General features: G+C 42.7%; 1 protein-coding gene across 3 annotated transcripts in view; it reads left to right on the top strand.

Moving 5' to 3' along the window:
* FBF1 (Fas binding factor 1) overlaps positions 1–15411 on the top strand; it is a 35196-nt gene extending 19785 nt beyond the window's left edge. For all 3 annotated transcript variants that reach the window (XM_044453963.1, XM_044453962.1, XM_044453961.1), the window contains 14 exons: positions 835–893; positions 1791–1946; positions 3405–3505; positions 4548–4754; positions 6192–6299; positions 7300–7439; positions 8987–9105; positions 10602–10724; positions 11278–11463; positions 12049–12225; positions 13368–13505; positions 13712–13850; positions 14695–14819; positions 15143–15411. In XM_044453963.1, the coding sequence (XP_044309898.1) occupies positions 835–893; positions 1791–1946; positions 3405–3505; positions 4548–4754; positions 6192–6299; positions 7300–7439; positions 8987–9105; positions 10602–10724; positions 11278–11463; positions 12049–12225; positions 13368–13505; positions 13712–13850; positions 14695–14819; positions 15143–15226 (1862 nt within the window). In that variant the 3' untranslated portion in view covers positions 15227–15411. The remainder of the gene's footprint in view (positions 1–834; positions 894–1790; positions 1947–3404; positions 3506–4547; positions 4755–6191; positions 6300–7299; positions 7440–8986; positions 9106–10601; positions 10725–11277; positions 11464–12048; positions 12226–13367; positions 13506–13711; positions 13851–14694; positions 14820–15142) is intronic.
* Positions 15412–17983: the final 2572 nt, after the last annotated feature.

The raw sequence follows: 17983 nt of genomic DNA, 5'->3' as shown, positions 1-17983 counted from the left end.
AAAGTGAGAAGTAAAGAAGAGCTGGGGTATGAAGAAGAGGAGTCAGATGGCTGGAGGGGAATCAGCATTATGGGGAGAAGACCCAGAGCGAAGAGAGAGAGGCAAGAATGAGTAGTGCACATTCATTCATACACATGCAAAACATGCACATAAGGGGCTACTGCCAGTATTTTAACATTTTTGTGATCAGCCATCCATTCCCATACAGCAGTTAATTTATGGCAATGCTCAGGACATTCTGACAAAGGATGGAGGCCCCTACTCTGATGAATTGTTAATGAATTGTGTAAATTAACCTGTCATACAACATTCTTTTCAAAGTTAGTTATCTAATATTCACAACCAATATTCATAACATAACCATATCTAATATTCAGTGCAGCCAAAGTAGCCGAGGATGGTAATGCTTGACGAGCCCCCAGATGTAGTGCACTGATGTGCCCTTCCTCCAGTGCACGAGAGGACCGTTGGGTGCTGCGGCAAGGGGAAGAGCAACAGGCCATAGCTTCCACCTCTTGGTTGGCTTTCCAGCCCATTCCCCAAGACCCTTCCTGGCTATACCCGTTGAACTGGGGCAGAATCTTTGTGCAAGTCTGAAGCTTCTATTTGCTCAGTGCTGATTTATCTGGCTGCCCGTGTTCCTTTCTTTGTTGTCGAGATTGTTGTGGAAGGAATATGATTAAAGCCACATTTGGCCCAATGTAAGCAAAGTCCATGGAACTTGATTATGAAATATCTGAAATGAGCAAAGTGGGGAGGTATCCATGTTTCTGCTTATGAGAAAGTGCCAGAACGAGTGGTCACATCTGATTTCTACATGTATTGGCTTTGCAGCACCTGCAACTTTTTTTCAAGGACATACAGAAGTCCTCAGGACTCCTGTGCACTCCCAGGTATGTGCGACCCAAATAGAACTCTCTATTTTTTAATTTGGAGAAAGAAAACGGGAAGGTTAAATGAATACATTTCTTTAGCAAGCATTTCTGTCTTTTTTCATTTTCTATTCTCATTATGTAGGAATTTAAAGAGAAGCTAAAGTTTAGTCTGGAAAGCCCCAAAGTCCAATCACCACAGTTGGTTTCACTTCTGGGGTGACCACACAGAAAGTGTTCCAAGACCATCTCTGGACACTGTCTAATCTTGCCTTTCCAGCTATGGGCTAAACTGCGGAGGCTCCCAGACTTGTATACACCAAGGCCCAGCACTTGCAGAATGTTCTCGTTAAATGCATTGGAGAACGGAGACTGAGTAATTCATCATAAAGAAACATGCAGGAAAGGGGACTCCACAGTCTCTTGTGAAACTCATGACATACACAGCCCTCAACCTGTTCTAAGCATAGCATTCGCCAAGAGAGAGAAAATTGCTGTTGTCTTCAGCAAGTTGCTCTATTTTTGGTTTATTTGTGGCTTGCAGATCATTTATAACATTAAAATAAAAGAAAAGGCCATGAAAACTAAAAAGTAAAGCACAAGCAAGTTGTGTAAATCATAGCAGATGAGGATAATGCATGGCTACTTGGTACCAGGACCTGTGGCTGTCAGAGTGTATATTCACAATTGATGCTAAGAACTGAGTTGGAATTTCTCCAGGTTTGTTCCTTTAAGTAATGAAGCAATGTTGATCAGAAAGTACATCCTGTTCTTCACCACATTCACAGCACTCAGTAGAGAAGTGCTTTAGGCTACTATACCATACTTGGGGAAAATGGCTTCAGTCCTTCTCCGCCAACGTTTTCTAAGTATAGTGCTTTTTGTTGCTGTCTGCCTAATTCCTGTACCCTTTCTCAGCTGCTGCACTCAGAACCCCACATGTTGGGCTCACCAAATATTGGCGAATATGATAAAAGGCTGGTAGGTGTGCAAGCACAGCTGCGAGAGACCCTGGCAAGCTGCCAGGCGGAGCTTCTGAGTGGCCAGACTCGCCTTGCTGAGCTGGAAGGTCAGGTGAGCTAATCATTCCAAGGGCTGAGGCAGAGATAGCTGTACCTGATTTTCGTTTTATGAAAGTGTTATCCTCTATTCTAATAGCAGTCTCATTCTGTAAGTTTGGATCCTTATTTAGCTAAAAATAGCACCCTCTATATTCCAGTATGAAATGTATTGGCAGGCTTGGAGCAAACCCCAAGGTTTGCAGAAGTACACTTTAGAAATGAAAAACAATCTGCAGTTTTGTTTTTGTGAAGGAAGCCCAGAACAATCCACTGTAAAGTGAGCGTGCTCAATCAGCTGATAATATTGTGACAATTGTAAGGAGGAAATGGAAAACCAGGCAGGGGAAAAGTGTGGAGTTTTCCTGGAAGAGGGTGTGGCGATCAGGTACCCAGAACTAGTGAATGTTGTGTTGAAGGTCCTGTTTGTAATTATCATAAATAGTACCCAGAGACCAAACATGTGGATGCAGTCAAGGGCACACGAGTCCCAGCAATGCAAGAACCTCTTAAACACATGTTTTAATCCCAGGGGCTGGTCCAGCCAAAGCACCTCACTTTGGATTTGAGGATACTTGGAAAGAAACAAAACTATCTATGTCAGAGAAGATACGCAGTTTATTGAATGCTATGATGAAGTATGGATATGCCATATAAATATAAACAAGCAAAAGGAAGCTTACACTCCCCTTCTTTGTGGCTGTATTGGCTCCTTGAATAGGTCAAGGATATTCTCTGAGCCTCCAAAGCTGCCTGGTGAGCAGCATGTCAATTTTTGTTCCTAAGGCAAGAACAACAGACAAAGCCTCTTGCCATGTTTCTCTCGTCCACTATTGCAGAATCTGTCACTGTGCACACAGTCTCTGACCTCCCTTTCCAGGAGATGTAGGTGGGCACACAGCTGCCTCAGTAAGGCAAACAGTTTCATTCTCACCACAAAAGCAGCTCTTATCTACAAAACAATTTGGAAGGCACCTTCAAGGCAATTATATTCCTAATAATCTGAAGGCCAGAAGACCTTGGCGTGGCTTTAAAAACTATCTTGGAGACATTACCTCTGTTCTGCAGTAAGAGGTGTCTGTGCCAAGGCCTTCTTCCTGTACATGAGGACATCAGGGGTGGGCAAACTGATGCAGATGATGGTGGAGCTAATCAGTGAGAGCCACTCATGTTTACTCTTTGCATGAGCTTCACTTCAGAATAAGGCTAACATCTAGACCTAATGACTGTTCCACGTACGCCAAACAAGAAATACTGGTTATAATTTCATTTCTGTTTCCCTAGCATCACGTTGTGATGTTTATTTTTCAATATATTTGAACATTTTCAATGTTTCAATATATATATATACTGCTCCCCAGCTGAACAGATTTTTGCAACCCCACAATTTCTCAATGGTTTTGGTTGATTTTTCACATGGTTTAAAGTGAAGATTAAAGAGCATAAGACATAATTTGTTTTAAAATTCATTCAGGTGAGACGGCTGGAGGTGGAGAGGAATCAGCAGAAACTGCTGTTGGAAAGTCTGCAACAGCGTCATCAAGAGGACTTGGAACTCCTCGAGAATGCTCATAGGTAGTGGAGGTTCCTGATGCACATACTCTTCACATGGTACCCACCACACTGATCCATGCAAAACAAGTCCTGTTAGAAACATAGAAACATAGAAAACAGAGCGAGTCAGAAGGGGCCTCCCGGGCCATCTAGTCTGACCTCCGGCACCAGCCTGCTCTGCTCACGACATGCCCACCATGTGCATGTCCAGCCTATCCTTGAACACCCACACCGATGGGGCCTCAATCACCTCCCGGGGAAGCCCATTCCATACCCTTGGGGTCCTGACTGCACCATCCATCCACAAGAATGTGTGCGGGGATGTATTTCTATACATACCAGGAGCGCTTTCTTGTTCCTGTCTCTAAACCTTACAGTGAGGTTGGCCACCATTCCAATTTTGCCAAAATTGCTGTTCAATCATCAGGAAAATCCTGATGAAACTGTAACTATGGATAAAAATGCAAAAAATCTGAATGTTTCTAACATCTGTGTTTGATCCATGTTATCTGGGGGATTTTCCGGCTGATAAAGCTGGCACTCCTGTCGATGTCCTGGTTGATTTGTGGAATAGGGAGATGACCAGGGCAATTGACATGATTGCTCCTAAGCACCCTCAGTTGTCAGTGCGCAATAGTTGTCCCTTTTGGGAAGGAGGTCATTATATGGATTAGTGTTGAACTGGAGTACTCCTTAACATATATTGATGCACATGTTCTTTTAAATTATCTTCCTATTTCCCGGAAGTCAATGAACACATGGTCAGCATAAATGGATTCTCTGCCCCCTTCTAACAGCTAAAAGACTGATATTACCCCACTGGAAGGATATATATCTTTCATATGTATACAGTGAAATTAATATATTCAATTTATGTGGGCACATTATTTTTTCTTTTGTTGAAATTTTATAAATTTGGTAAAAGCAAGGAATTTTGAACCAAAAATTAAAAACTTGCTGTTTAATAAGAAGTCTATATAATTATTAGCTTTAATTGAGACAATTTTGCATCCTTTTTCAACCCAAACTGATTTGCAAACTTGTGTGGTATTTGGGAGGATAGGAACCGTGTGAAAATGATGGAGGACTCATACCGCCAGCGCGAGGAGCGTCTCCAGCGGGAGAACCAAGAGTTGGCCGAACAGTATCTAGCTCGCTGTCAAAGTGCAGAGCAGGCTAAATCAGAGATGCTGGTCCAGCACCAGCGAAGACTCGCAGAGATGGAGCAGGAGAGGGCCAAAGAAATTGATCGGCTACAGGAGCTTCAGCGGTAAGAGAGTGGTGAGCAAGAGAATCCAGTGGACTTTGCTGTTCTTGAGAATCACAGTTTGGACACAGTATTCTATTTTCTGTTTTGTTTTCCCTATATACTAAAATAGTGTGTATGTTCTATTTTTATTTTATTAATTAAACGTAAACAATACAATTAATACAATAATAAAAACTTAGTTAAAGAATACAATAATAACAGTGCTACATCCACCAGGACCAACAAATCCTACTACTTAATGTATGATCATTTATTCATTCAGGTGTCTCCACTCCTGCTCCCCTTCTAGAGGTTCATTGACTCTTGTGATGGTTCATACCCCTTCAATAAGACATATTCAATAAATGATCTCCAAATATTTTCAAAATTATTTTTACTTATCATACCTTTTTCCAATTATTATTGCAAGTTAACTCATCATTAATAGCTATATTCCAAACTTCTTAATACCGGTAGTGTATTTGATAATCCCCTTCTACCTTCCAATTCTTTGCTATCATTAATCTTACTGCTGTTAATTAATGTATCATCAATTCTTTTGATGATATTTTGTCCCATTTGCTCTCTAAATAATGACAGCAATGCTAGTCCAGGGTCTAGTTCAAAGTACTAATTTCTTTGAAAATCACTTCCCAAAACTCATGTATATATTTGTGCTCCAACCACATATGGAAATATGTACCCACTTCCCAGTTGCAGCTCCAACATACATTCATATAATTCATTTTAACTGGAGTTAAGTACATTTACAAACTAATTTATTAAAAAATCTCTTTAATTCTAATTGACATTCTCTTATCCCACATATTATTCCATTCTTCAGTACTAATATTTCTTTTTAAAACTTTCATATTGTAACTTATTAAAATTATTCCCTCTTAAGCACTGCAATTTTTGTAACAGTTACACATAAATAATAATTTTACATATCTTAACTTCTAACTTGCTCTTAATCTCATCCTTTTCTACTTTATTACAACTAAATAGCATCATCTCTGATTTGTCCCAGTTTATTTGTAAACCCATTATTTCTCCAAATTCTGTTAAATGTATCTCATTCTGGTCCATAACCTTAAATGGATTCTTCATTGTTAATAATATATCATCTGCAAATAAGATGATATATTATTCTCAAATCCTATACCTCTTATTGAGTTATCCTCCCTAATACTGTTTGCTAGCAGTTCTGTAATTTAAGCAAGCAATATTGGAGAGAAAGGGCAACCCTGTCTGGTACCTTGTCCTAGAGATATTTGTTCTGTTATACCATTATTCAAGTATTCTATTTTCTTTGACCACTGTTTGAATTTTAATCTTTCAAAGCTTTCTATGTGATTCCAGAGCATGCCTATGTACCTGTATATACTGAAGAGCCACCTTTTAAAATTTTCAGTACCTGAGTAAGGATGTGTTGTTGCTTTTCCTTGGGGTCCCCAGGATGTCCATTCTGCAAATGCGTAAAGATCATGAAGAGCAACTTCAGCAGTTGAAACAACTAAAGGCTCAGGAGATAGACGCAGTGACCAGTGCCACCTCTTACACCAGGTAAGAGCTGCTGCTTACCTGTGATCCCAAGGGATTGAATCCCAGAGCTAGGAAACAAGGAGCATGGATGGAGGAGATGAAAATTGTGTCCAAGGCTCATGCGCTGGCAAGATAGGCCAGATTAAGGTTGTCTACTGGAAATCGCCAGAACTGTCTTCAGCTGCAGCATCCAACAGGGAGTTAGTTGAATGCAGCAGGGCAGAATTGCCAGGTATGTAAGAATTTTTGGAGATGTATACAAATCGAGACCCTCTCTATCTACAAGGAATGAGCTCTTCTGCGGTCTGGGATACATTCATGGCTAGCAGGAGGATGTGATCACTGACTGAAGAGAGGAAGTAGGATCTCCATGCTGCTGCTGCTTCATGGTGGGATACAATGTGGAATGTGGGATGGAGGTGCCCTTCCCTTTTTAGTGTTGCTCAGCATTTCCCAACCTGGTGCTCTCCAAATACTTTAGACTGCAATTCCGAGTATTCTTGACCCTTGGCCTTGCTGGCTGTGGCTGAAGAGAGTTGAAATCTACAGCATTTAGATGACACTAAGTTCAGAAAGGCAGCCAGAAGTAATTTGCAGGTAGTTGTGCACATTGTCAGCACATTTTAGTAAAATTGAACAGAGCAGAGGAAAATTCTCCATCCTTTTAAACTAGTTTAAAATATAGGAAAGACAGTGGGTATATTCATATAATAGTCCTAAGCATTGTCCTGAGCATGTTAAGGCTTTGGTCCAAGGATTTCAAATTGATAATTTGGCAACACTGACTGAAAATGCCACAAGCACAACCTGGGCCAATATGCCGTGGCTATATTCCTCTCCAAAATGGAGCCCTCTGCATGTCCAAGTAGCAGAAGGGGTCCAGCTCACATCCAGCATTTTAATCTCACTGCTGCCTACGTAAAATCGCTTCTGGCTCATCATGCTCTTTCTGTAAAGAAGCCAGTGGGGCACAAGTGGATGTATCTTGCTAGGCAATGTAGTGCCCTTCTGGCTTTTGCAGGTCTTTGAATGGCATCATAGACCAGATGGAGAAGTTCTCCGGCAACCTGAACGAGATTGCCAACAAAGTGGAGGCCACTCACCACACCACACACCAAGGGCTTGAGATCGGGGCTCGCCAAAGGGATGAACAGCTCAGAGGTACGTGCCCTTTAGACACTTGAAACCCCAAGTCGAATGCTCTGGGGCACTGTCAACTTGGCTTGTGTCCACGTCCAAAAAACAGCTTTGGTTCGATCCACTTTTTTTTTCTGGGCTATCCCATAATACTGCCCTTGTACTGTTTCTCTCAATAGATGAGTAAAGTACTAAATGAGTACAAGGCTGACCAGGCCTGGACATGAGTAGGAATCGAAGCCAAGTGGTTGTTCCAGCTTGCTACAGCCAGGATCAAGCTGCGCTTAGCCTTTATGCTGCTGGGGGCAGTGGGTGGGACTAAACCACACGCTGTCCAAAAAACAAAGCCTTCCAGATGATGGCTGGCGTTGCACTGTGTGCAGGCCCCCTGGAGGGTTTGCTCTGTGAAGCACAGGGGGCTTGCCTGGAGTCTTCCAGAGAGCTGCTTCCCTGTTGCCTCACCAGATGGGCCAGATGGGCCCTTTGGGCTTCAAAGAGCAACCACCATGGGAAACCTGTGAATGGAGTATGCCAGGCATCATCTTGAAAACACACATCCTGCTGTAAGAGTCAGGAGCATGATCAAAATTTCCCTCAAATGTTGCCACTTCCATATTGCGCCTCAAGTTTGCCACCTGAGGTAGAGTCCTCAGACGATGCTCTGATCAAGTAGGATGTAAGCAGGCAATAATGCACTTCAGCTCTGTCTGAGAGATTCATTTTGCACTCACAGTAAAACCAAGTATAAACCAAATGGCAACTGTGGGAAACTGAAAGCAAGAATGAACTGTGAGCTCAAACCAATATGGCAGTCGTGGTCCACTGTGTCCCTTAGGAAGGTTAGGCAGGAAGTTGCCCTGCCCTGTCTAAGATCTGGCTGTGGATCTGTTACCCTTTGAAATTAGAGTGTTCCCCTCACTGTGTCCATGGTTTACTACAAGAGCCTGAGTGATTAAGCAGAGTGCTTTCATCATAGTTAAAAAAAAACAAACTGTCTGACTGCTTTTTGGGACCGTGAGCTCCTTAGGCATTGGTTTGGAGACTGCATGAGCTGGATGGAAATTCACCCTGTAGCATAATGTCATGTGTGGTTCCATGTGGCCAAGACACCACTGCACCTTAAAAGCCCTCACCCTAGCTACCCAGCTAATGCTAAAGGCTCAACTCAAGGTGGCTCACATTTCATGGGTGAGAGGTACTCCATCAGCTGCAGCGGATTCTCCTGCTGGGGCACAGAGCTGGCTGAGACTAGCATAGGAGTGGTGCAGTGGGGTTCCTGCACTCCTGATTGCTTCTGGCCAGAGTAAACTGGACATACAGGAGGCTGCCATCTGTGAACGCCTTGTCTTCTGCTTCACCTGGCCAAAGTATAATTGCAGCTCTATTGGAAATGTGTGGAGAGAGGCACTGGGCAGCACTGGTTATATGCCCCAGCACACTGTCAGCAATAGTGTGTACAATAGTGCAGTTTGCAGTAGTGCAGTTTGGACAAAAACTGGCTTGCTAGCCCTTGGAGACTGCAGAGAGGTGGTAATTCTTTTCTCTACCCCTCCGCCTTTCCTGTCTGAAAGTTCTGCAAGACCGTCTCATCCGGCAGCAGAGAGACATGGAAGATGAGCGAGGCCGGCTGCAGGAAGTCATCTCGAAAATGGAGGCCAGGCTAAATGAGCAGACCCGCCTTCTGGAGCAGGTGAGCCGACACGAGACAAGAAGCATTTCATGGCAGGCATCTGGGAACTGGAAACCAAGCGTTGGCTTATTCTGCCTCCCTTCCCCGCACCCCACCACAGATAACATCAACACTGCTGGCAGCAGCTGGCTTTAGGGCTGCTTAAGTTCCTGATAGACAAAAAGAAAATGCTTTTCTGAATCTTCTTCTGCTTACGTACTAGTGTTACAGAAAAATTAGAACTTAATGGTCAATCAGATGCTGCCTCCTAGTGGCGCTTAGGTCACTTTCAGGAAAAGATCTGAGTGAAGGGCTATGAAGTGAAATTGACTTGAGTTTCACTTGAACAGTGAGCCTGAATATTCCATGAGGGAGTCTGTTCAGGAATGGTGTAGAAGCTTTATCAGGTGAGGCCCAATTCCATTTTGGAGCTGTGTGCCACTGGCGGTTGGGCCAGAAGCAAACTGGGCAGGGCTAAATACCAGCATACTTCAGCTTAAAACCCTTTCTGCCGGTAACTAAGCCTTAGGGGAGGCACTTCATAGTGGAAGAAAAAAGCTGCAAAAAACTCTGGAAACTACCCAACATCTGGTGGATGGTGGCATGGGAGGTGGGCATGGACATCTTGGGAACCCTGGAGGTCTTGATTTGGCTCCTCTGCCTGAGTTTTTGCACCCCTGCTATTTGGGGGGCATATAAGCATTGGGGTAGGAGTGACAGAAAGCGAGATGACATTATGTTGAGCACTGGGGAGTGTGTGAACCCAGCAGAGGGCTGAGAATCTATCTTCACAGAAGGAGTAAGCAAATGTACAATTTGTCAAGTTTTACTTTTAGCGAAGGCATACATGCATTTTTAGTGAAGGCATTTAAGTCCTTAAATGACTTAAATTTTTAACCATATACATGTTGATAAAGGCTGGACATTTTTCTTGAGACAATATGGCATTTAAAGAACTGAGGAATGGGTCTAATTTATCTTACTGACTCTAAAGAAGCTCCTGCTTAATTTAGAATACAAAATCCATATTAACGTAGATTTAAGAATAAATCTCCCAAACATGCATTTTTTCTTCACCTACCAACTCTGGTTATATTAAAAAAAAAAACAAATTTGAAATCTTTTTTACAATGATCATTTAAAGAACATGTTTCTAAAACTTCTAGTGTGGTTCTAAATTACATTCATTTTTCTGCAGTATATTGAAATGAGAAGAGAAAACAGTGTTTCTATAATAGCAGAGTAAAACAAAATAAGACAAAGCACTGATCTGTTTTGTTTCTGTTAGCACCTACTTCTTTTTGTATCCATATAGTATGGAATTTACCCTTTCAGCTCTGCATGTCTTGACAGAAAAAGTCCTATAACTCCTAGTATACTCCAGCTGCTGGCTGGGAAATACTGCGAGTTGTAGGTTTTTTTCTGTCAAAATATACATAAGTGTGGAACTCAAATTGTGCTCTTGTCTACAAAGAGAGAAGCCTTTTTCTGAGCCAACTTGTGTCTTTCTACCACAGGAACGTTGGAGAGTGACAACAGAACAATCCAAGGTGGACTCCTTACAGCACTCACTTGAGGAGCAAAGAAGGGTCATGACACAGCAGCTGGCCATGGAAAGGGAAGAGTTAGAGAGGGCAAAGGTTAGAGGTGTCCATGTTGTTTGAATAAAGCAGTGACATCAGTCACTGAAAATCTGCAGTGTTAATCCACATTCAGACGGAGGGCAAAATTCAATTTTGTGGAAATTCTTGGGGGCTGCATTGCTTTGAGCTCAAAAGCAAAGACGGCAAGGCCAAAAATATCAGAAATACTAAAAAATACTAATATTACCTAGCTTAAAATCCTTACTGCTACTAATTACATGTTAAGAGGAACATTTCAATCTTTTAGCATCAGGGGTGTCTGGATGGTTTACAAATTTAAAAAACATGTAAACAGCCAATAGCATAATCATATTTAAAAATACAACAATAAAACCAATACTATGGCATCAACAACCCACAGGGACTATGATTAAGATTAACACAAGGCACAGCATCAGTAATCGTAAAAGCAGCATTAAAACTAGTGCTTATCTATTAAAATATCTGGAAAATAAAAACCTTTTAACTTGGCACCGAAAAGAAAGCAAAGAGGGTGTCAGGTGTACCTCTCTTTCAAAAACGGGGTGCCACTACTCATCCTTGTTCCCAGAATTCTCTGCTTGAAGAACAGAAGACAGTCATGCAGAAATGTGCTGAGGAGCGTCGTAAACTTGCAGCAGAATGGTCAGAGCTCCACACCCAACAGAGGCTGAGCAAAGAGCGCACAGAGCGAGAGGTTGACCGGGCTCTCCAGATTGACTCTCAGAGAGAAGGCGCCATCATGAGCCTTGCAAAGGTACAGGGGGCTTAATTGGAACTCACTTAGCTCTTTCAGAACTACAGCTCAACCATGGCATGCATGGAGCAAAAATAAAGGGCAGGAGAATCGAAGAGCATCTGGGTAATGGACCAGTGGCATACAGAGCCCTGTCTTTTAAAGGGGCTGATAGAAATAATGCTGCATGAATGGCTTCAGGCAGAAGTGGGGAACACTTGTCCTCCAGGTGTTGGACTGTAGCTCATCAACCCCAGCCAGGATAGCCAATGGTAATGAATGATGGGAATTGCAGTCTAATTGCGTTGGGAAGGCCAGATGTTTTCCAGCTCTTACTAAGTGTACAACTATTAAATGATACTCATCATTATACGAATTTGTGATATCCACTTCACTCTTCTATCCAGAACAGCTTGCAGTGTGAATAAAAATGCAGTATAGACATAGAAAAATAAACCACAGTAATTAAGTTAACTAAAATGAATTTTGTCACTTTGAACACGTGGTAGGTATCTGGCTAGATGGGTCTGATTTAATGTAAAGAGCTGTTTTATATCCTGTTCACAAAAATACAAGGTAGAAAATTGCTGGAGCTCTTTTTATTAGGAACAAGCAGACCTGAAAATCAAAGCCAGTGAGCTAAGATACAAAGAGGAGCAGTTGGCTAGAGACCGGGAGATTCTGGAGCAAGAGAAGCAGGAGCTGAGACTGGAAAAGGAAAGAGTTAATGCAGCAGCTTTGCACATTAAGCAGAGGGCAAGCGAAATCAACAATATGAGCAAGGTAGGAAAACCACCTTCTCTCTTCATAACCGCTTCTGTTCATGCTAGGAGAAGCAAGAGGCAGTATTGTCCGAGTGCCTCTTCAGAGCCGCACCCTTCCACTGTAGTTGCTAAATTATAGAGACACCACACCCCTCTCCATTTACTTTTGGAAGGAGAAAATTTGAAGGGAAATAATTTGTGCTGTTTCCTTGGAAAGCCTGAATTAAGATCACTTCTTTTGTTTATCAAGATTGATTGTATTTTGCTTAAGAAAAAGGCTGTGAAATTTATCATTAAATACAGAGATGACACAGGCAGCACTGGCAGCATCACCCAAGTGCCCGTTCTCTAGTAGAGCTCATATGGCTCTGCAGTGCACCTTGCGGATGAGAGCGATGAAACCAAGCAAGAGGCGGACTGAGTGTAGATGGGGAAAAACTCCTAGTGGGTGCATTTGGGCACTGGTGTGTGCCTGTAGTCAGGTAAATGTGGGGGTAGTAAATGGCAATACTGAAATTAGGATAATTTTGGACATTTAAGTTACAAGGCCAAATGCTGGATCGGTGCTATAGAACCTTTGGCTTCAGATAAAAAAGCACACAATTCTAGCTGAAAGTAGTGTTGCTAAGATATTTATGTACAGTGATAGAGTTAAAATAAGAGTTCCACATGGCACTTTATATAACACTATATTTCTTCTTTTAAAAAATCCAACAGCCTCCTGTATCCTTGCTTTCTAAGTCTGGTTTGGAGAGGACCCTTAAACCACAGCTTCCTGATTCAGATGTCAAGGAAAACTGTGATTTAAGAAACCAGAGCATCTTTATTGATGCTAGGCATGTCAGGGAAGAGATGCTGGACACATGGACACAAAATTCATTCCTTGACTAATAAACCATAGCTTATTGGACCAAGATGATGCTTTCTGAACTAGGCAATAGTGCAAATCAGAAATGTAAAAAGAGCAAGGAAACGTCCCTACCATGTATGCAGGGTGAAATCGATTTTATCACACTGGGCAGTGAGCTGAGGCCCCCTGCTGGAGCATAAAATCATTTAATTTAGTGTGTCACATTGACACCTGATCCAAAAAATGGGTTCCAGGGCAATGTCCTGCTGGGCTCAGATCACAGCCTTGCCCTCTCCCTTTGCACTGCACAGCTCTCCTCCCAGAAGTATGAAGAAGGGGAGAGAGCCCTCCTGGAGGCAAGGAAGGTCGAGTCTGAGCATCAGGCACGGCTGCATGCTGTGCAGCAGCAGATGGAACGGCTCAAGCAGCATGAGGAACAGCTACACCAGGTAATGGCTCTGAAGTTTCGCTACAGCATTGTCCCTACCAACGTTTTGAGTCTAGATGGACTGATTATAATATACACACACAGCGCTAATGTATGAAAAGCATCTGCTGAAACCAAAAATGCACCTGCAGCTGCGGCTTGCTTTTCTCAGAGAGTTTTCTCCTTCTGGAATGTTCTTTTTTCCTTCCCTCCTGCGGACTGGGTCAGGAGCGGCTCAGTATGTCTAATCAGAGAAGACAGCTTGAACAGCTGCGGGTGGGACTTCCAAGCAATCCACCACTGTTCCAGACTGTACCCCAACTGCCATTGTCAGCTGCTCAAGCCAACGTGATCTCCAGTGTGCACTGTAAGTAGCTGCACAGCCATAAATTGCCCCCTCAAGGAGTGTGTCTGGTAGAAAGAACAAGAGTAAAAGTGCAAGATTGCTGTCCTGAGAGCCCCTCAAATCTTTTGTGTGGGAAAACCTCAGGCTCCCATCCCTGCTCACCTAATGAACTTCACCAGCTAGCCAAAAGCAGGACATTCTCTCACCCCCCAGCCCATGACTGGTACAAGCAGTTCTGAACCAAGGCCCTCACAGATCCATGGAATGCGCCAACCTGATGCCCATGGAAAGCCCACAGGCGGGACATGAGAGCAACAGCACCCTCCCACTCATACATCCCAGCAGCTGGTTTACAGATGCATGGGGCCACCAATATTATGACTAGTAGTCATCCCTAGCCTTATCCTTCAAAGCTCAGCCCCTTTGATCCATCAATATTTCTTGATAAAATAACTATTGACCCATAATGCTTAAGGAAAGCAATCAGGGTCTGCCTCGATAGCTTTAGTGTTGTGGAGTCCTCAGGGAGATGATTAAACTCTCAGTAGAAACCCATGAGAAATGGAGAGCCAGCATGGTGTAGTGGTTAAGAGCATGGGACTGGGACTCAGACGATCTGGGTTCTAGTCCCCGCTCAGCCATGGAACCAACTGGGTGACTTTGGGCCAGTCACAGACTCTCAGCCCAACCTACCTCACAGGGTTGCTGTTGTGGGGATAAGATGGAGGAGGAGAATGATGTAAGCTGCCGTGAGCCCTTTGTAGGAAAAAGGCAGGATATAAATCGAAACAAATAAATAAATAAATAAATACCTGAATATGTATTATTAGCCTTACACCATTACCATACTTTACTTTCTTCCCAGATGTGCCTCTCCCTGATCTATCCGTAGTCAACTCTACCAACACTGGAGCTTCCCAGGGTCTCCCAGGATCAGGACCAGCAGACCTCTATGCCAAGCTTGTGCTGCATAAGCTTACGGCAGAAAGAGTAAGAGTACCTTCTCCAGCATTTGATCTACTATGGATTGGGCATGTTACATCTGCACCAGGCCTGTATATCAGACCTCATACCATCATTCAATCTTTATTTCATCTGTTTGCCTTTATCTCAGCTTTTAATTGCTGCATGCATATTTGAATTAGAGCTCTGCTTAGCTCACCATGAACTAACCAGACAGAGACAGAAAGAGATCACCTTGATTATCTGAGACCCAAGCATGCAGTTTCGCATTCTTTTACCAAGGACCCCTTGATTCACTAACATTGTCTTCATCCTCTTTTCTTCCTCTGTGTTGTGTCTTTAAAAAACAGGATCATGATTTCCTGGAAGAAGAGCAGTTCTTCTTAGAAACACTGAAGAAAGCTTCCTACAATACACCATCCCAGTTGGTATGAAAGTAGGTGGGTCGTGGTAGCACCCCTGCCTGGATTGGTGCTTTTTCCGAAATAAAGCTGGAGTTTATCTCTTTGAATGGCTAAACATGCTTTCATGGGGAATTAAGTATGTAAATAACAATTAAACCCTATTTTGGCAGAAACTACAAACTGTAAAATAAAGATTTTTTAAAATGTCTTGTAAACCCTTGCTTTTGCCAATCGTATAGGCTCTTCTCTTTTGCTGAAGCTGTCTGCACAACAGGGTCCTTTTCGGGCTGGAGAGTGCCTCTGGCCATATCACACGCCTCCACCCCATCATCACCTTGCATTTCTTTATTGGGGGCCATTCCCACCATCTCTGGCCCAAAAGAAGTCGGTGATTTTGCAATTCTGTGCAGTCCTGCTGAGAAGGAAGCTCCACTGAGTTCAATGGGACTTGCTTCCAGGTAAATAAGTCTAAGATTTCAGCTTGAGGCTGCAATCCTAAGAACAGTGAGCTTGGACCCTTGTGATCTTTGTACATGATCCCACTCCTGTGATTTATGTTGCTGGAGCAACATGATATGTGGCAACCTGGGAGCATCAGCCTTATTTTTTAATTTATAATGTAAACGTCAGGCTTCACTGCTTAAGAACACTCTGTCAAAAATGAGTTTATCAGCACAATGGAACGTTATCCAGTGTGCCCAATATCTGCTTCAGCTTCAGTTTGTAACTACCATGCCTGTACAAATTATGGGTGTTTTAAAAATAATTTGAATCAGGAATTTGTTCCCAGTATAAAACTTTAGGTTAAACGTGCTACACATGTTTAAACATATTCCCCCTGCTAAAGTATTCCAGTGGTTTGTTGGGAATGGGGACAGCTTTCCAGCTTCTAAATTGCTAGTTGTTGTTGTTGTTGTTCCCCTGGCCGAAGCTATTGCTGTGGTCACAGTGAATAAATGAGAAAAGCTGATTTAACAGATAGCCAAGCCATCACCAACCAGATTAACCTCTGTGCTATTAAGCTGTAAAATGGAGTTAATGGATGTGTTTTTCAACAGTATTCCATCACTTCTTCCATTTTCATTATTTCTTTGTAAGAGCTGCATCTTCTCAGCAGCTGTGCAAACCTGTGGTTATTTATGCTGCTAGCCAGGCACATCACATTAAGGCTGAAAAGCTTCATAAAAGCCTACAGACCCAGAAGAACAATCTGCTCAGAGAAACAGCATGATGCGCTCCCCTGACTCCTACCCTCTTCAACAGCCTCAACATTACTTTAATAATATATATATAACCTTCAACTGCTAATATAATTTAGCAGGAAGAGCTGGCTATTTAATCACTATGTGCCACTGTCTGCTCTTTCTCATTAGAACTTCCATCAGGGAGATACATACTACTTATTTGGATTGTTGCTACATGGTAAGAAACTCATAGAAACAGAAGAGAACAATGATTTGATTAGGCGGTATAGGACATCACAGGGCTTAGCTATACAAATAAATGGAACAGATGATGTGGAGAGCGGGAGATAAATTGTCCAGTATCTGAGAGTGAAGGAAGTTCTTCTTCCTTCTAAAGAAAACCAGCAGCGACAGAGTTTCAACAATCATATTGATTCTGATCTGGTCTCTACAGCAATCAACAGGTAATGTTTACCAAGCTCTGTACACATCTTAACATAGAGTAAGCTTAGATGACTGAATACTGGGCCTTATGTAACCAAACTGGCACTATTATATATATATTATATAATTATGTACTATAATGCATAATTATCAACAGACTTAGGGAATGCTGAGGTTTGCAAAAATAGAAACAAATTAGCAAATAAATAAATGGGTAGGGGAAACACCCACAAACAACCCAATGAGGATAGGGGAAGTGAATGGAGTTCCTGAAATTCTAAACTTCAGCACCCTGCACTGGAACACATCACTGGAGGTCACACTAGTTAGTTTTGATTATGGCTGAAGTCCTTTTTTCCAGCTATGATCATGTGAGGCCCATCATTTTTAAACTAACCCTAACTCAAATTGTTTATAGATTTATGAAGCAGCATTTATGATGATGCAGACTACAGTGGTACCTCGGCTCACAAATGCCTCAGTTCATGACCAAATCGGGTTGCTATCAAAAATTTCATTAAAATTTTGACTCAGGTGGCAAACTCCGCATTGGGTGGTGACTGCGATCGCGGCCATCTCGCCCTGCCCCTAGTGGGGAGATGGCTGCGATCGTGCTGGGGTCGGGTGAGGGGAGATGGCTGAGATTGCGCCCGTCTTTCCTGCAGGAGCGCGCCCATGATTGTGCCCATCTCCCCCCCGCCCCTGAGCGCACCCATGTTCGCACCTGTCTCTCCCCCACCAGCACGCCGGGATGACAGGTGCGTGCAGGGATGACGGGCACCATTGCGGTCGTGCTTGGGGTGGGGGTGAGGGGAGATGACCACGATCTTTGTTGTTCTTTGTCACTTTGCTTCTTCACATTTTTCTGATTAAAAAAAAAAAGTTACAGAACGGATTAACCTCATTTACATTGAACCTTATGGGGAAATTTAACTTGGAACATGACCAATTTGGATCACAACCAGAGTCCTGGGACAGATTAAGCTTGTGAGCCAAGGTAGCATTGTATTTCATGTTATAAAGATTACTGTGATAATGTACAACTAACCCAAATAGATGTTTCATAGGCAACCTGTGATTGGATTTCCTGCCATTTTTTCTTGATTTAAAGTTTCTGAATTGGGAGAGAGTAACCCCTTTTCACTACTTAAATCATCTC

The sequence above is a fragment of the Varanus komodoensis genome, unplaced genomic scaffold (genome assembly GCF_004798865.1).
Source record: "Varanus komodoensis strain SLA01 unplaced genomic scaffold, ASM479886v1 scaffold7_1, whole genome shotgun sequence".
In the NCBI taxonomy this organism is placed as follows: Eukaryota; Metazoa; Chordata; class Lepidosauria; order Squamata; family Varanidae; genus Varanus; species Varanus komodoensis.
The sequence above is the reverse complement of the archived record's forward strand: the minus strand, read 5'-3'. Positions and strand labels throughout refer to the sequence as shown.